Source organism: Plasmodium brasilianum, chromosome 7 (genome assembly GCF_023973825.1).
Source record: "Plasmodium brasilianum strain Bolivian I chromosome 7, whole genome shotgun sequence".
NCBI classification, from domain to species: Eukaryota; Apicomplexa; class Aconoidasida; order Haemosporida; family Plasmodiidae; genus Plasmodium; species Plasmodium brasilianum.
The window spans coordinates 1,579,651-1,600,118 of NC_090120.1; the positions used below are offsets into that span (position 1 = coordinate 1,579,651).

General features: G+C 28.3%; 5 protein-coding genes across 5 annotated transcripts; 2 read left to right on the forward strand and 3 right to left on the reverse strand.

The window, feature by feature from the left end:
- Positions 1-301: 301 nt before the first annotated feature.
- MKS88_002053 (uncharacterized protein) lies at positions 302-874 on the reverse strand (the record flags this gene model as incomplete). The annotated part of the gene is made up of 1 exon (XM_067215032.1): positions 302-874. The coding sequence occupies one exon, from the start codon at positions 872-874 to the stop codon at positions 302-304; it is 573 nt and encodes a 190-aa protein (XP_067074350.1).
- An 851-nt stretch (positions 875-1,725) lies between these two features.
- MKS88_002054 (uncharacterized protein) lies at positions 1,726-2,982 on the reverse strand (the record flags this gene model as incomplete). Its single annotated transcript, XM_067215033.1, has 3 exons — positions 1,726-1,986; positions 2,582-2,645; positions 2,945-2,982. The coding sequence occupies 3 exons, from the start codon at positions 2,980-2,982 to the stop codon at positions 1,726-1,728; spliced, it is 363 nt and encodes a 120-aa protein (XP_067074351.1).
- A 6,937-nt stretch (positions 2,983-9,919) lies between these two features.
- MKS88_002055 (zinc finger protein) lies at positions 9,920-14,763 on the forward strand (the record flags this gene model as incomplete). The annotated part of the gene is made up of 5 exons (XM_067215034.1): positions 9,920-9,993; positions 10,089-10,203; positions 10,373-10,502; positions 10,654-11,088; positions 11,285-14,763. The coding sequence occupies 5 exons, from the start codon at positions 9,920-9,922 to the stop codon at positions 14,761-14,763; spliced, it is 4,233 nt and encodes a 1,410-aa protein (XP_067074352.1).
- Positions 14,764-17,284: 2,521 nt separating this feature from the next.
- MKS88_002056 (fumarate hydratase) lies at positions 17,285-19,338 on the forward strand (the record flags this gene model as incomplete). The annotated part of the gene is made up of 2 exons (XM_067215035.1): positions 17,285-17,651; positions 17,741-19,338. The coding sequence occupies 2 exons, from the start codon at positions 17,285-17,287 to the stop codon at positions 19,336-19,338; spliced, it is 1,965 nt and encodes a 654-aa protein (XP_067074353.1).
- Positions 19,339-19,854: 516 nt separating this feature from the next.
- On the reverse strand, positions 19,855-20,394 carry MKS88_002057 (uncharacterized protein; the record flags this gene model as incomplete). Its single annotated transcript, XM_067215037.1, has 1 exon — positions 19,855-20,394. One exon carries the CDS (start codon positions 20,392-20,394, stop codon positions 19,855-19,857), a length of 540 nt encoding a protein of 179 aa, XP_067074354.1.
- Between the last annotated feature and the right edge of the window lie 74 nt (positions 20,395-20,468).

A 20,468-nucleotide genomic window follows, 5' to 3' on the forward strand; every position in this document is an offset into this window, starting at 1 on the left:
GTGTACTTATTGAAACGAATGGAAGCGCACCGTTTATCACGACATTTTTTTTTCGTTTCATTAATTTTGCATTTTTTTTTAAAAAAAAAAAAAAAAAAAATTCAATACAACCTTTTTTGTCGTTTTTTCGAGTCCCTTTTTTTTTTTTTTTTTTTTTTTTTTTTTTTTATCTTTTAAAAATGTACATATGTGCAAATGCAAAAGCGCATAAATGTGGGTATGTATTTGTATATATTGACTTCTTTCACTTTAACTGCGTCATCTACTTACGTGTTTTCATTTTTCCTACGAGGGAGGGAATTCACCTTTCGCCCTCAAGCATATCAAGCAACGCACTTCTTCTTTCGAAAAGAGCCTTTGCAGTCGTGTCTTCTGTGGTCTGTTTAATAATTGAATTTTTAATATTGTTGGCTTGTTGTAATTTTAAGGCTTTTCTACAATTGTTAAAATTTATAAAGCTATGAATACATTTGTGCTCTCGGTCTAACTGATTTAATTTATAATTATTTTTTAAGCAACGAAAGTAAATGGATCCAACTAATCTGCATGGGTTATCAACAGTTGTACTTGCATTCCATAAGTTGCAATATTTATCAGCTTTGTATTCCTTAGCATCTATACTTAATGTATCTTCAACCTCTGGTTTTCCATTCACCATATCATACCATAACATTTTATCTTTTAAGTCCATACTTTTATTTATGGACAAACCTACAAAATTATAGTTATCAAAAAGTTGTTTTAAAGAATAATTTAATTCCATATTAAGTCTTCTTTTGATGAACCAGTTTTTCAATTCCTTTTCAATCGAGTTTATTTCACTCTTTAACTTAAAGTCCGCATTATTTTCAACCCCTTCTATGCTTGTACTCATCTTTTCACGTGTGCATATGAGTTGTTGTTTTTTGTGCCAATGTACCTTCTCGTAAATTTTTCCTCGGCAAATGAACACGGATTATTAGTGCGTAGCAGTTGGTACACCTATGTTCATACACGGATGTGAACACTCACACATGCATGTAATTGCTCATGTGCCCTTATATATACCCACGTACATACAATGGGAATAAGTTTTTCCTTAATATATTATATATATCTCTGCTTAATATGTGCCTTGAATGATGTTTAATATTTCCATTTAATATATTAAAAAATTATTTTGTCCTATTCTGGGAGTATTTTTTTTTTTTTTTTTTTTCAAAAAATATATTTCCTATTTACCTGAACGTTCATGTTTGTAGAACATTCACACGATTTCATTGGAATATACTTTTTTGTTTCACCTTATTTTGTTATGCCTTATTTTGTTTTACCATATTTTGTTTTATATCACTATATTTAGTCATACTTTATTTAATTTGTTTTTTTTGTTTAATATATATAGACTTGCTAAAATGGGCCGGCGCTCGCGTATATGCGGCTTAATTTATTTTCTCTTTACAAAATGCGTTTGAAGTTCGGAAAACTAGCAAAATATATTACCAAATATATATATATAAATATATACATATAAATGTATTATGTATAAATATGCATAATATTCATAATATGAGTAATAAGTATTATATGTATAATATAATACATTAAGTACATTATGTATAATATATATGCTGCACCCATATGTACTTGCGTCCTTTTTTTTTTATTTTTTCTCCCTTGAAATGGTCAAATTACTTTCATTTTTGTACCATCCTCAATTTCAATCCGACGTTGAAATTTAATCTCTTATGAAGTAGTAAAAATGTAACAAAAAAAAAAAAAATTGTTCATAAAATTGTTCACAAAATTGTTCTCAATATTGTTCATAAAATTGTTCTCAAAATTGTTCATAAAATTGTTCTCAAAATTGTTCATAAAATTGTTCATAAAATTGTTCTCAAAATTGTTCATAAAATTGTTCTGGCTATATCGAACAAGTGTGTTATTGTATCTTGTAAAAATGTTTCGAATCTTTTTATCTTTTTTTTTCGACTTTTTTGAATGGTTCTACGGCTGTTTTATAAACACAGGTGAAAAAATAAAAAATAAATAAATAAATGAATGAACAAACGAATTAAAAAATAAATAAATCAACGAATATATAAATAAACGCAAAAAAGAATGAATAAACGAGCAAACGAACGAATGAATAAGCGAGCAAACGAACGAATGAATAAGCGAGCTAACGAACGAATGAATAAGCGAGCAAACGAACGAATGAATAAGCGAGCTAACGAACGAATGAATAAGCGAGCAAACGAACGAATGAATAAGCGAGCAAACGAACGAATGAATAAGCGAGCAAACGAACGAATGAATAAGCGAGCAAGTAAACGCCGCTTAAGCGCATTCAGAATATATGCTTTAAAAAACGTAAAAGGAAATTTTTATTTTCCGATCCTTAATTATTTGCAATTTAAGAATGAAAGAGATACGGGCAAGTCACTACAAATTAGAACATGTATATTGTCAAAAAAAAAAAAAATATACTGAAATTTTTGTTCAGGTACCATTTTATATATGTTCTTTTTCTTTTTCTATTTCTTTTTTTTTTTAAAAAAAGAACTATGTAGAATAAAGATAATAATGCTTTTATAATAACATTTGTATGATTTTTCTTCTTTGAATAGAAGAGAGTGGAATTGTCAAATGAGAAATGTAAATCCCTGTAGTTTAAGGGAAAAAGCATACAAGTGTGGGAATAAGTGTTTTATGTAATTATATATGTGTGTATTGGATGTCTATATATGTGTTTACTGGATGTCTATATATGTGTGTACTGGATGTCTATATATGTGCGTATATTGCATGTTTGTATGTGTGCTCAGACAGCACCCCTCTGCGCAGGAAATTACAACAAAATTTGGCCCACTTTTTTTCTTTTTTTCTGAACATGAAATATATTACAAGGACAAACTAGTAAATTACTACGCTCGAAAAAAAAAAAAAAATGGAGGTAGTATACTTTGTAACATTCTTATCATTATATATGATTTCTACCATTTTTTGAGCTTAGCTTGGTATTTTATTTAGTCTTTATGTATATATAAGGAAGATTTCTTTTTTTCATTCTTTCATTCTTTCATTCTTTCATTCTTTCATTCCTTTCGTCTTTCCTCCTTTCTTTTATTTTTTTTTCTTTTTTGAAGTTCACGGAGTTATGTTTTAAAAAAAAAAAAAAAAAAAAAAATCGAAAATCAAATTGCTCTTCCGAGGATGTGTAATGTTTTACTAGATGATATGTACATACACTATGTTTTCCTAAAAAACGAAAGAAATAAAACACCTTGTTATATCTATAACTCCCTTTTTCTAATATCATGGAAGTCATATATTAGCATAAACGAAATGAGCTAGGTGGAGGTGTCTATCACATATGAGCACGTAAATACCTTGGGAGGATACGTAAATAAACATCCATATGTAAACAATGCTAGGGGCATACATTGCTATGTGTATACATTGCTACGTGCATACGCTAATACGAACACACATTGCTATGTGCATACATTGCTACATGTAGACATTTCTACATGCACACACACACATACTTACATGAATATACACATAATACAATGTAATACTGTTTTTTAGCCCAAAAAAAAAAAAAAAAAAAAAAAAAAAAAATATAGGAATATAGAAATGCAGTCATGCAGTAACGTAGTGAAGTACTAAAGTAGCAATGAAGTATCGTAATGATATAGTAACCTAGTAACATCGCAAATATAGGAATATGGATATATATATATATATATATATACACACACACACACACACACACACACACAAAAAAAAAAAAAGAAAACGTATGATACACATAAATACAAAAGAACATTTTTTTTTTTTTTTTCTTATTTATTTTTTATTTTATTATTTTTTTTTTAATTTCCAAATTATTTTTGTAAACTTTTTTTTTTAAATCTTCATAAATCTTATACAGAGAAGAAAAAGATAAATAAAAGTCTTATATACCATATCAGCGTCTTATTAAATTTATATTTAAAATGTTTAAGAGAATTTAACTTTTATTTTATTTTTAACTTTACACATTATATATATCAAGAAATATAATTACCTTTTTTTTTTTTTTTTTTTTCATTCTTTTCCTTTTTCATAAAAAGTAACAATCGCTTTTACATTTGATATTGTATTTCGAAATTGTAGTAAAACAGCGTATTGTCGTTTTGCTTTTTCAAGCTGTTCTCATTTGTGATATTTTCCAATTTTTCAATTTCATACGTTATGGTATCTTCATTTATTTTATGATATTTTATTATACTTTATTATATTTTGTTGTTTATTTTAGTTTAGTTATTTTTTTTTTTTAAACATAATGTACATTATTTTTTATTAGAATAAGCCACAAGAGTACTTTAATTTTAATTTTATTCTTTCATTTTAAAGAGTAAACATATAGAGAGTGTATGCTTGTGTGAGTGAACACTTCATTGTACAGCTTAAAAGAAGCAGATAATCAACTCGTTTTTTGATGAAAATAGGAGGCGAATACGTGTATATATGTATCATACACACGCATAGCCGATTAGACATTCTGTTGTATTTCCGTATATTGCATTAAAAACACGTATATAGACAATACATATATGCACACTTTTACATATATACATGTGGGAGTACATTACTTTAAAAAATTGCATTTTTATTTCGTACATATTTATGTTAGCATACCATCCAGTATGATGTAACTAGACGGGTATTCATAATTTTTTAATTATGTATACATTCACATAGACGTATTCGAAATATATATATATACATATACATATATGTATGGGTACACATTTTAAACGTCGAATTTAAGCTAGCGCAACAGTCGTTTTGCTACTCTTCTAACGGTAGTACGAGCTGACGTGTTCACGTATTTTATTTGTAAAGTCTTTAGTTCTTTTTTTTAAGCACCTTGTAAATTTTTCATACTTCGCTAATGTACATGCATATATATGTGTGAATATATGAATATGTAAACATTTTCGTTATATTTTTTATTTAATAACATAGACACTTCTGTTTATGAATGTAATCAAACGTCCATACATGCTAATGTAGTTGCACCTTACGTTATATATACAAGTGCACACATATACATGCATATTTACGTACATACATACATACATACATACATACGTACAATCATCTGTGTATATATATTATAATGTACTTTCCTAGGCATATGTTTGCATACCTAGGTAACTAACACGCAAACAAATGAGAAGGGGCAAAAAATAATCTCTTTTTTTTTCTTTTTTTTTTTTTTTTATTCTTTTCCCCCCTTCCCATTTATGTCTATATTATGTTTCTTAAATCTTTTCATTTTTTTTTTTTTTTTCTCTTCTATTTTTTAAAAATTTTTACAAGGCATGTATGAATAGCGCTCACTTATTCATACATAGAAATGCAATTAAATAGTACTAGCCTTATTTATAAACATTTTTCAATGCATATTTTAAATATTTTTAAATGTGCTTATTAATACACTTCACTACCCAACCAACCGGAAATGTTAGATGTTGCACACTTGTTACATTAGTAATACAAAGAAAAGAAAAAAAGAGAGAAAAAATATATATATACATATATACATACACATATACACACATATATACATACATAGACGGAAAGACATATATTATATACCAAAATACCATATATGATTGCACAGTTTGCACATTTTAAAGTTTTAAAGTAGAGGAAAGTGTGTATTTTTTTTTTACTGATCTAGTCGTTGGTATTTACTTTTTTAAATGTTGCTAGGAGATAAATACAGATATATATATTTACACATGCACACACGAATACTCTTAAACCTACGTAAGACGATCCATATATTCACATGTATATATATACATATATATATATATATATTCTTATGCTTATATATATATGTGTGTCTCTCGATACCATCCCACTCACAACCCTCTTTATATTTTTTACTGTTACATATAATTATGAAAAATTTATGTGTTTATCAAAAAATTATGAACAGTTTTTTGTAATTTTTTATAATTACAACTAGGCACATTTTCATAAATAGATTTACATGTTTACAAATTTTTTACGCAGTTTTATTTTTATTTTATCAGATCAATTTTACTTCTTATTACAGAAATCTTTTTTTCTTTTCATTTTTTAATAAAGCAGTATAGTACAAAAAAATAAAATAAGATAAAATAAAATAAAGTAGAATAAAATAAAAACATAATAGTAATTATTATAATAAATATGATAAAAATAATAAAAAAAATGAGTAGTGAATGTGTGAATGTATAGCACTATAAATGTATGTAAAACGAACATACACAATACAAATAATTCATTTTTTTTTTTTTTTTTTTTACGTATATAGAGCAACTACTTTTTTAGATGAAAAAAAAAAATATATATATATATATATATATATATATATATATACAAGTAACGACTAATTCTTAGGCGGCAATACCCCATTTTTGCATAGCAGTACATTAAACAATACCCTTTTGTTATATTCAGTGAGATCTTTTTTTTTTTGTTCTCTTTCCTTAACATTGTTTGTTTTGTATGTTTTTATATGCATACGTACGTAAGTACATAAATGTGCAGAAGTACATATACAAATATATATATATATATATATATATATATATATATAAGTAAATACATACGTACGTACATATATATGTATATAGATATACACAACTATAAAAAGTTACATGTACATGTGCAGGTGTATATGTACACAAATTTGTGAAGATAGAGGGGCGAGAATTAATATTATTAGATCAATGCATAATTAAGAGAGTAAACTAGTAGTACTACATTGTTAGCACATTCATAAACTTATTTAAACGCACTGGTCAAGTATATACATACATGTAATTTATATAATATATATACGTAAGTATAATTCATATAATATATGTGCATATATAAGTATATATTTGAATGTACATATGTATGTGTGTCCATGCCCTTACGTGGTTAAGCATAAAGGAGTTATTAAACAGAATTAAAATTTTTTTTTTGTGCCATTTCTTGCACGTTGAGAAACATTTATACGGATACACAATATATGTTCATATATATATATATATGTATATGTATATATATATTATATGTGTAGTAACATTTTCACATGGGTACTTTGTTTTTTTAATATACTCCTTTATACCAGTTTCATATATGCGCAAAAATTTTGTTACAGTTACGTAAAAAATATCAGTATATAATTGTAATACGTATGTGTGTGTGTGTGTGTGTGTAGGTAGGTAGGTGGTTCTTTTTTTTTCTTTCGATTTTTTATTTTCACAAATAGCCATCATTTATTGATTTTCATTTACAGTTAGTATAGGTTATACCATATAGCATCATATACGCATGTAATAATTTATTTATATATACATACATTATTACATGTTCATGCGTATATATATGCATAAGTATACGCGCATACACACGTACACTCACAGTTACACATAAATACACATGCATACACATCCATTCGCGCAAATACATAATGTTCCTATAGAAAAGAGTAATTTAATTTTTTTTAAGAATTAAAATTTTTTTTTAAAAATATTTATTAGTTTTTCGGTGATTTTAAATTAACCGTATTTTATTTTTTATAAGTAGTAAGCATTTTTTTATTTTATTTCATATTATTTCACTTTAATTTTTAATTTCCTTATTTGAACAACTACCTCAGCAGTAAACACGGAGGACTTGCACGTGAACAAATACACATACACCCATGCGAACGTTTAATCATGCATACTTGGACATATATATATATATACATTTAATACTATGTTTATACATAGTATACGTACATATACATATTCATTGTTGCATAACGTGTTGTTAAATTTAAAAAAAGAAAAAAAAAAAAAAAAGAGATACACATGCATTAAATTATTCTTATAATAGCTTATTGCTAATGTTTATTATTACTTCATTTTCATCTTATTATTGTAGCTTATTTTATTATTTTTTTATTTTAATGTTTAACCTGTTACAGTTATTATGCAACTCATTACAATTTATCATGCTCAAGGTTATGTATAATGCATACTAATATATAAAAGTTGCACGACTTATTATATATAATTTCTTTTATTTTAAATTTTACATTATTCCTATGTTTTTTGTAGTTACATTTGTTTTTTGAAGATTGAAGTTCTGTATATGTAAGCAAGTATATATATAAGCGTGTATGTATGTATGTAAGCTTGTATGTATATATGCGTGTATGTATGTAAGCTTGTATGTATGTATGCGTGTATGTATGAAAGCTTGTATGTATGTATGCGTGTATGTATGTAAGCTTGCATGTATGTATGCGTGTATGTATGTAAGCTTGTATGTATGTATGCGTGTATGTATGTAAGCTTGTATGTATGTATGCGTGTATGTATGTAAGCTTGTATGTATGTATGCATGTATGTATGTATATATATGCATATATATATATAAAATATACGTACGCATGTACATAATATTATATACACAGTGTATACACATATATATATATAATACGAATACATCGATTCGCGCATTTTTCAATTTATAAACATGTCTGTTGTTAGTGTTAGTAGCATTTTTTGTTACACTAAAAAATTATAAATACGATTGTGTACATTTTATTTCAAAAAAAAAAAAAAATAATAATAAATAATATAAAAAAAATAAAGAGGCAGAATAAAAGGGGTGGAAAGAAAAAAAAATAATGAGAAAGAAAAAACACAAAGCGAAATAAGGCAAAGCAAGGCAAAAGAAGCTAATGAAAAAATCAAAAAACAGAAAAAAAAAACAAGTATTCTAAATAAACAGTATACTGAAAAAAAAAAAAAAAATAGTTGTACAAGTATATTTTCACCTATTTGCCTTATTTAAAGTATTTTAAGAGTAAAAGCACTTGTATCAACGATTTTATTCATTTATTCATTTTAATGTATGAACGTGTGTTTGTACGAAATAACGTATGTATAAATGTGTTTCTCTCGTTTTATTTTATTTTATTTTTTTATTCTTTTAAATTATGCCTAACGTTTTTAATAAATTACAACAGAACGTTTATATTCATTTTATTATTTTCTAATCTTGCTTGTTTTTCATTTACCAATAAGCATTACGATCTTTTATTTATCTCTTTTATTTGCCTCGTTCATTTGCTACTTTTATTTGCCTCGTTCATTTGCTACTTTTATTTGCCTCGTTCATTTGCCTCATTTATTTGCTTCGTTTATTTACGACTTTTACGTATCCCTGTTATGTACACTTATTATTTACCACTTTTATATACCCCTTTTCTTTTACCATTTTTCCATTTTTAATTTTTTTTTTTTTGATAAAAATAGTATGTTTAATTTGTATTATACTATTCCCTTTTTTTCTGTTCAACTTTTTCATATTTACACACTGTAATTTTAATTTTTTGAAATGATATTTTTGAACCTTTATTTTTAATGTCTTTTAAATACATACATATATATATATATATAATATATATAATATATATATATAATATATCTGCTTTAAGTATTTGCGTAGATTATCATTTTTTTTTTTTTTTTTTTTTTTTTTTTTCATTCATATTTGTGTGTGTATTTTTTTTGGAATAATATTTAAACGTGTTAATTTTATGAATCAGCAATAAGTATACGCTAATATTTGTATACACACAAACGCGTAAATATATATACATATAAGCACATATACGTATATATACCCACCCACATACATATACTTATACGCATATATATACCTACACACACTCATATATACGTGATATGTATATGTGTGCACATTACCTTTGTGAGGGCAAGAGAGAACCTTACGGATAAGAAGCGACATTAAGATATTTGTAATTCGTTCGTCGCATATCTTTTTGGGCATACTCAAGTGTTGTAAGAAAAAATGTAAGTCTAAAAACAAAACCTTTTAAATGATCATTATATTAGTGAAACATGAGATATGTTCGAGGATACCTACTATATACAAGCACATACGCGAGTGGGTGTATGTATGTATGTCTGTACATGTGTGTATATGTGTTACATATATACTCAAGTGCATTTTTTTCTTCCCTTTTTTTTTTCATGCCCCCCGTGAAGGCTATACAAAACGCAGCTTTGCTCTTTTTACGCTAAAGGAATATGTGCTAGAGGAAACAAATGTAGTTGGGCTCATGGTGAACTAGATGTTAGACCTATGCCAAAATTTTACAAAGTAATTTTCGAAAAAGATTAGTATAGACTATGTTTACTGTTATGTATAATTAAGGATTCATTTTGTGTGCTTTATCCATTGTACATGTTTTTCCCCATCTTTATATTTTACCCCCTTACATATTTGTCCCCTTCCCCCTTTTTATGTCATCTTTTTTTTCCCCTTCCAGACGAGAATGTGCTATACATTTTTGTCCGGTAGTTACTGTGAGGCTTCTAAGTGCACATTTGCTCATACAGAAGAAGAATTGAGGGGGTCAGGAAAAGCGTTAAGATTATGTACCAAGTATTTCTTAGATGGTAAGAATGTTCCGCATGCATTGAGTAGTTTCACATGATAGATATAAATCTTTCTTTATATTATTCTCCTACCATTTTTGTTCCTCTAACATTGTAGTATACTTTTTTTTTTTTTTTTTTTTTTTTTTTGTTGTTGTTTAAATTTTCATAGGGTTTTGTAGTAAAGCAGACAAATGTCCTATGGCTCACAGCATAAATCAACTTGATCCCTCAGTGAAATTTTCGTCAAGTGAACTTATGAATAGGGTATATGACAGGGAAGAGAACATGCCTTATAAGAATAAAATGGATATAACCAATGATGAAAATGGAAATAATAACAGTGCTAGTAACAGCAATCACAGTGGAAATAATTGCGGCAGTAACATGTATACTGTTACGAACGGAGTGGAAAACGATGAAGAAGACAAGAAAGAAAATTATTATATCATGTTGAACCATCGTAATGATAACGAAAAAGAAATGAAAATCTCAAAGAAAAGCACTTGTAATTTTTATAAAAATAATGAAAAGAAGTCATATAAGGAATACGTACCAGAGTATGAAGGGGAAAACGATTATCTTGAAGAGCTTAAACAAGATACCGGTATTTACAAAAAAATTTTTATTTATATGAAACTTGTATGGTGTGTGTGGGAATGTGTGTGCAAACATTTATGATGCGATAACCTAGTTGCATACACGCATATATATATATATATAAACATATGCACGCATGTATGTCTACGCGAATGTCTACACAAATATGCTTATCTACATGTGATACTTTCCCCCTTTTTCAGGAGACTGCTTGTACCACGATGAGCACCTAATAAATAGGGAGTGCATGATAAACAACGGTGTAAAAACCAATAGTCGTATGAACAACGAATTGATTAAAATAAATGATAATTTACCATCACAAGGACATAATTATAACGAAGATGATATATTAGGTGAAGATAGGGAAGACTCTACTTGTAATATATACAGATATAATAATATAGACAACAATAATATGGACATGTTTAAAAATTATGAAGGTGTACATAATTTTAATATTACGAATAAAACACGATTAATTAATGAATATTATGAAAATAATATTACTCCGTATGAAACAAATATACAGAATGTCAACAACAATGTCGATAAGGAAACAGCCTTAAGAAAAATAGAGAAAATTAATTTGCCTAAAATGTCTCAGATATCGCAAATACCGCAAATACCGCAAATACCGCAAATACAGCAAATACCGCAAATACAGCAAATACAGCAAATACCGCAAATACAGCAAATACCGCAAATACAACAAATACCGCAAATACAGCAAATACAGCAAATACCACAAATACAGCAAATACAGCAAATACCACAAATATCATCCAATATGAACTTAAACGTAAATTTCAATTTATTAAACAAAATGGAAAAAAACGATGTGGACTTGCAAGAGGGCAAATATTTTTTTAACAAAATAAACAGAAAAGACATTGCTGATAATTCCCTTTTTGATTCCAACACAACCACATATGAACATTCGAAAAATAACTCGAATTATTATAATGACAATATTATTAATTTAAATAGAACCAAGGAGAATTTAGATCTTTACGATGATGTGGGTATGTGTTTCAGCTACAAAAGTGGAATTTCCGCCGAGAAAAGTGTTAACGATATGAACGGGGAAGGAAATATGAAAGATGCAGGACATATGGACTATGCTGGAAATATGAACTGTTCAGGAAATATGAACGAGATGAACAACGGGTACAACTTGGAAAACCTCATATACAACATGAACAACTTGAGTTTGGTAAACTCAGACGAGAACGAAATGGAGATGAAAAACAAAATGATGATGTACTCAATGATGAAAGCACGTGGTAAAGGGAAAATACTAGAAGACGGGAAAGGGAATGTGCAAAATGTGGAAAATATGGAAAATTTGGGGAATGCGACTGATGAAGACATGAGACGAGACGAAGAAAAAAATTCTAACACTAAAGAAACCTATTTAGAGTATACCAGTGGAGGAGATTGTGAATATAATAAAATGTTTTTTAGTAATAAGTTTTTATTAAGTAATTCGAATGAGCACAATGAATATTATGAGCCTTCTAATGGCCAGTATAACAAGATTAATGGCCATTATAACGAACAGATTAATGGCCAGTATAACGAACAGATTAATGACCAGTATAACGAACAGATTAATGGCCAGCTTAATGGCCAGTATAATGACCAGCTTAATGATCGATTTAATGAACCATTCGAAATGGTAAAAAACGCAAATAAGATTATGAACATCAATGTAATAAGCAATTATTTTACCAATAGTCATTCTTCTTTGGGGTCTAACACGATGCCCAGCAACATGCCCAGTAATATGTACAATAGCGTGCACAGTAATATGCACAGTAACATGTACAGCAGTACAAGCAGCGTGAGCAATATGAGCAACATGATTGACTCTACCAGAACATCTAACATTAATGGTTTGAAAACGACTTTAAATAACTGTACGAACAGTAAAGGAAGCATTTACAATGGCATAAATGATAACATTCACAACGTTAATAAGGTTAGTAGCAGTACAAGCAGCAATGGAAACAAACTAAATATAGAAAGTAGTAACAACGAAATGAACACGTTTAAAAGTGTAGAGAGAAATGGTAGTAACAACAATGAAAGTACTAACAATGGAAGTGTTAGCAATGGTAACGCTAGCAGTGGAAGTGCTAGCTGTGGAATTAATAATAGTATTACCTCTGATTGTGTAACTAGCCAAAATTACAGGGTAAGAGAAACTGCATCCATAAAAGGAAAGAACAATCAGAAGGAAAACGATCAAGAAGAAAATGCGAATAGTAACTGTATTTTGAAAAACTTAAGCAATAACACTAATAGGAATATAATTATAAATAACAAAATAAGCAAAATGGGAAAAATGAACAGTATCAACAAAAGTGCAGCTAATGACTGTGAAAATAGTCTAACGAACGAAAAAGACGGTGAAGATGATTTATTATTAGATATAAAGGCGCAGTGCAGCAGCATTAACAGTGGAAGTGCTAGTGTAGTAGTAAATAGTAACAACAACGGTGTTATGAACAGTAGCGTGAACAGTCCGAACGATATAATTAATAATATTGATAACATTGGTAATGGCAGCATATCATATAAGAAAAAGGTGTACATGTTAAACCCCAGTAACGCGCAATTTTTGAATAACAGTGATATAAATAGAAGAAATGACAATGTAAAAAGTAGAATAAATAGTGTTAATGAAGATGGTAAAAACATTGACGATATAAACCAAATTTTAGTAGGTAATAATCATAACAGTGTTGGTAATTATAAATTAGATGCCCTTATTCTAAATAATAAAAATGAAGAGAGAATGAATAGTCAGGTAGAATACAATTCAGGGAGCATCAACCATTTGACACACTTAAATAGAAGTATTGTTCATCATAACTCTAATAATTATAAGGACAATAGAACTTTAATAGACATGTGCACAATGGGGTGTAATAATAGTAACATGAATAATACTCCTATGGAAACTGGTATGGAAATAAAGAATAACGTTATGAGCACCAATGTCGTAAACAACTGTATCACTAATAGACCCTTTAGCAGTGATTACGTTAATAAACACAAGTCGAGCATTGTTAAGAGTAGTAATGCCAATGTGCCTTTGAGCAGTAATACTAGCAGTAATGCTAGCGGTAATAGCAGTAACAGCGTCAGTAGTGAAGAGAAAAATTGCATCCTCAACGATTATAGGAAAGTTGATTTGACTCAATTAACGAAAAGCGGCTATTCAAATAATTTCTGTGATATAAAGAACAATAGTTCCACTGCAAAGAACAACATAGATTTATACGAACTGCCTTACAACAGCGATGAAGGCTTTTCCAACTATATGTGCAACGATGGTAATGATAGCAGTAACAGCACCAGGAATCAGAACGGTAGTAACAACAGTAGTAATAATAGCAGTAACAAGAACAGTAGTAATAATAGTAGTAATAGCAGTAATAATAGTAGTAATAATAGTAGTAATAATAGTAGTAATAGCAGTAATAATAATGGTAAAGATGAGATTCCCTGCAAGAGAAATAGTTCGTCCAACATGAACGTTGAAGATGGAGCAACCTGTTTTAGCAATCAGAATGGAAAAAAGAATTTTAAAAATTACAACCCCCTAACTTACAGCTTCAGTGGCCTATGTGAATGTTTGGGGAAGAACGAGGATGTAAAAAACGACGAATAAGTCGGATAACACACGTGTAAATGCCCAAATGCATGCACGTACATATGTATACATATTTGTGGAAGCATGTATTTTTATAGGTATATGTATACGCATGTATGTATATGTACACGTATGTATGTATGTATGTATGTATGTATGTATGTATGTATGTATGTATGTATGTATGTATGTATGTATGTATGTATGTATGTATGTATGTACGTATGTATATGTACACGTATGTGCGTATGGAAGAAACGCAGGAGACAAAGTAGCGCAGTTACGCAAAGAAACCCCGAGTCGCATAGCATAAGGATATACATGTATTATTTTTCATTTTGTATAATAAATTGTTAAAAAAAAAGAAATAATAAAAAAAAATATATATATATATATATATATATTTAAGCACTTTAAATGTTTTCATATAATTTGTAGTACGATCTTCACTACATCAATTGTAAAAAAAAAAAAAAAATTCATGATTTTTGAATAAATACGAATTTCGTATTTTTCTCTTATTATTCACTTATTATTCTCTTATTATTCACTTATTATTCTCTTATTATTCACTTATTATTCTCTTATTATTCTCTTATTATTCTCTTATTTTTCTCTTATTATTCTCTTATTATTCACATATTATTCTCTTATTATTCTCTAATTTTTATTTTATATTTTTTTTCTCCATATTTTTTGCATACAATTAAATAATGCAAAGAAATGTTTTTCTTACATTTTTTGAATTTACTCTTCATTTGAGAATTTTGTTGTGTCCAACTTAAGTAAAAATAAAGCATACATATTAGGAGGCATACAAGTGTACCCTACGAACATGCATGCGAGTATGCATAGGAACTAACATATACGATAATACATATAATACTGTGTACACACATATACAGGCATTCTACATTTCACATTTTTCGAGCTACCTCCTGACATTTCATTTTTTTCCCCTTTTTTACGTAAAAGTATATGCTTCATTTTTAAGAATACATCATATATATATATATATATATATATATTTTTTTTTTTTTTTTATATCCGTCCACCTATTTTTCTAAAAAAAAAAAAAGCAGTAATATATGTAGTATTATTTTTTAAAGTTACATTTTGTTCGTTTGTTTATTTTTCTGTAGATTAACTTTATTTTTTTTTTCAAATAAAAGAAAAAAAAAAAAAGAAATAATAAATATGTGAAAAAAGAGAAAAAAAATAGACTGCTGTATATTCAGATAATAAGAACTATTTTCACTAGATTTATACAGCATTACGTTTACGCTCTTATATATATATGTATGCATATATGTATACCTATGAATATGTGTTTCTGGCTGTGTTTCTGTTTTCACTGAAAGTCGCTTTAAAAGAATTAGGCTGAACACATAAATGCAATTGTTCGCAAATGTGTACACGTGCAAAAAGAAAAATATAGAAAAAAATGTGCACATCGTTCTGACATCATTATAACATATTTCCAAATTTTATGTATAAATATGAGTCGATGAAAAATTCTTTCTTTTAAATTTACAATGGATGGTGAAAGTGCTAAAAAGGCAAAACAGAAATAAATTTTAAACAGGATGACCTGACCTCTAGGTGAATGCACATGTACTCATGTACACATATACAATGTATGTACAATACATACATATAAAAAGGGCGGAGGGAAAAAAAAGAAAAAGATATAGGAAAATAAAAAGGAAAAGAAATTTGCTTTATATCTTTTACTCTTTCTTACGTTACCATTCCTCAAAATTAATAAAAGGAAAAACGTAAAAAGAAAGCAATCTTACGAGAATGAACTCCAAAAATGCTAAGCACAAAAAAATGACAAGTACGACGTATGAGAGAAGGCATAAATAAAAAGAAAAAATAAAGCAGCTGAAAATGAATAAAATTGTCGTAAATTAATAAAATGAACTAAAAAGGAACCACATTAAAATAAACTACATTAAAATGAATTAAAATAAAATAAAATAATATGACAATAAATTATAAAATAAACCGAAATATGATAAAATAAGTTGAACTGAAATGAACTAAAATAAATTATGGTAAAACATGACAAACTGGCAATTGATAAAGGATATGTTTTTCCATATACACAAATAAAAAAAAAAATTTATTTTATTTTTCGCGCTTGTCCTTTTGTTTTCACCCCTCTCCCCCCGCGCAAGTTTTTTCGAAGCAGCTGAATGTTGGCTGCTGGACATCATAAAAAAAAATAAACAAATGACCAAGTAGCAAAATAAATAAACAAATGACCAAGCAGCAAAATAAATAAACAAATGACCAAGTAGCAAAATAAATAAACAAATGACCAAGTAGCAAAATAAATAAACAAATGACCAAGTAGCAAAATAAATAAACAAATGACCAAGCAGCAAAATAAATAAATGACAAAGAAACGAAATTACGGAGTAGCTATTTTTTAGGACGTACACGATATTCAAGCTTCGCGTTCATTCTGTCTCATTAGACTTTCATTATACTTTTCTTTCAACTTTAAATGTCCCTATGCTGACAAGGTAAAATGCTAAATGCTAAAAAAATCGCAGTTCTGCTCCGCCACAGAATATACAAAAATAATCACCTGTACGTTCATGCAAATGTAAATGCTAATGTTAAATTTAACAATATTTGCAATTGGAATAAAGTAAACAAGACATATATTAACACGTTGAAGAATTTCTTGGATGTACTAGAATTTGAGGAGGGGGGAGAAAATGAAACTGAATATAAACGCATTGATGAATTAAGCAAATATATAGAGGTTGTTAAAATTAATAATCAGCCAATTAATAAGAGCAAATATTATGGCTTGGATTTCGAAAATGAAGGTAACTTTTTTAATGAAAAAGGAGATATAAAATTGTGTCCTGAACAAGTCAGGCAAAATGGTAATGAAAAAAAAAAAAAAGTTTTATTAAGGAATACATTCATGTACCTCCTTTTGTATTAACAAAATTATGTGAATATGCATTTAAAGAAATATTATTTTTTTTAAATAAGAAACATTTAAAGCAGTTGCAAAATATATTAAATGATAACAAATCAAGTAAAAATGATAAATATGTAGCGATAACGTTAATTAAAAATGCTGTCATAAGTTCTGAGCAATATCTACCAGGATGTCAAGACACAGGTACAGCAATTATTTTGGCAAAAAAAGATGAAGAAATAGTGACAACATATGAACATAAATATCTCACATTAGGGGTCTACAATGCCTATAAAAATAACCACTTTCGGTATAGTCAGCTTTCCCCTGTGGACATGTTCAACGAGGTCAATACGAAGAACAATCTGCCCTGTCAAATAGAAATATACAGTAATGTGAGGGAGGAAAGCAAAGATAAGCAGCAAGATAAGCAGCACGATGAGCAGCAAGATAAGCAGCATGATGAGCAGCGAGAGGGACAGCACAACGAGATGGGCGAAATTAAAAAGCCGCTCAAGGGTAAGGCCCAGAGCGGTGGACCAAAATTTGAATTAATTTTTATTGCGAAAGGAGGGGGAAGCGCAAACAAAACTTTCCTTTTTCAACAGACAAAAAGTATATTGCATGAAGAAAAACTGTACGATTTTTTGTTAGATAAGATAAAAGAAATAGGTACATCGGCTTGTCCTCCATATCATTTAGCAATAGTTATTGGTGGTTTGTCAGCAGAAATGAATTTAAAAGTAGTCAAGTTAGCAACGTGTCGTTATTTAGATAATTTGAAAAAAGAAGGAGGTGTATATGGGAAAGGATTTAGAGATATAAAAAGTGAAAAGATTATTTTAGATAAGGCTCAAGGTTTAGGTATAGGGGCTCAGTTTGGTGGTAAGTATTTTGTACATGATGTCAGAGTAATTAGACTACCTAGGCATTCTGCTTCATGTCCTATAGGTATTGGTGTTTCATGCTCAGCAGATAGACAAATTAAATGTATTATAAATAAAAATGGAGTATTTATGGAAGCATTAGAACATGAACCTATAAAATTTTTACCGGAAATAACTTTCAAAGATTTAAATAAAAATGAAGGAATAAAAATAGATTTAAATCAAAACATGAATGAAATATTATATACCATTTCTAAGTATCCTGTGTCAACCTTATTATTGTTAACAGGTAAATTAGTAGTAGCAAGAGATACAGTTCACAAACTAATAGTAGATAGATTTCTTAATGAAAATATACCCATACCAGATTACTTTAAAAATTATCCTATTTATTATGCTGGTCCTGCCAAAACACCTGACAGTTATGCTAGTGGTTCATTTGGACCAACAACAGCAGGTCGGATGGATGCTTATGCTGAAGTTCTTATGAAAAATAAAGCATCTCTAATATCATTGGCAAAAGGTAATAGATCTGCTGTAGTTAGAAATGCATGTAAAAAATATAATGGATTTTATTTAGGTAGTATTGGAGGTCCAGGTGCAATAATAGCTAAAAATAATATTAAAAAAGTAGAGATCATAGATTTTCCACATCTTGGTATGGAGGCAGTGCACTTAATAGATGTCGTTGATTTCCCTGCATTTATTGTTATAGACAACAAGGGAAACGACTTTTATAATAAGTGGCTACCTTCATAGTGAAGTATCATGTGTATATAGAAAAGTCTTATACCCCATACAGCTTGTACCCTCTACGGGGGAGTGCACATAGATGTGGCCCACTAATAATTGCACTCGGGAAGAAGGGGGAAGTTTTCCTGCGAATTGTCATGCGTGTGTGAATGTGTATATGCATACCGTCTTATATGTATGTTCATATTTACATTTTTTTTTTTTTTTTTTTTTTTTTTTCCTTTTTTAATTTTAAATAACCTATTATCTACAAGCGATAAAACACAAAGTCGTTTCGGAAATATTTTTCCCTATTTTCCATTTTTTATTGGTGTATCTTTTTTGTTTTCCAAGTGTAAGTCATTGAAAAGGAAACGTAAAGGCACGGGAAGAAAGAGTATTCGCGTTCATGTTTATTTACGTGCAAGAATAGGTACATATATAAATAAGTAAATAAATGCTTACATAAATAAATGCTTACATAAGTAAATGTGTACGTAAATACTTACACATATATGTATATATATTTACGTAATTGTACATTTACATGTATATGCGTGCACCCGTATGTATGCGCAGCTGTTTGTCTCTCATTTTGTGTCCCTTTCCCCTTTTGATGTTTCTGCGCCTTTTCGTCCGCTCAGGATTAGCGATGCGTATTTTGCTAAATACTTTTATTTTTATTTTTACTTCTATGATTTTTACTTCTACTTTGATTTTTACTTCTACTTTGATTTTTACTTCTACTTTGATTTTTACTTCTACTTTGATTTTTACTTCTACTTTGATTTTTACTTCTACTTTGATTTTTACTTCTACTTTGATTTTTACTTCTACTTTGATTTTTACTTCTACTTTGATTTTTACTTCTACTTTGATTTTTACTTCTACTTTGATTTTTACTTCTACTTTGATTTTTACTTCTACTTTGATTTTTACTTCTACTTTGATTTTTACTTCTACTTTGATTTTTACTTCTACTTTGATTTTTACTTCTAATTTAATTTTTACTTCTAATTTAATTTGTATTGCTATTTCTGTTTGTATTTCTATTTTTATTTCTGTTTGTATGTGTATTTTCATTTGCATGGGTATTTTTATTTGTATGGCTATTTTTTTTATTTAATTTTTTTTTTTTTTTTTTGAGCCATTTTTAT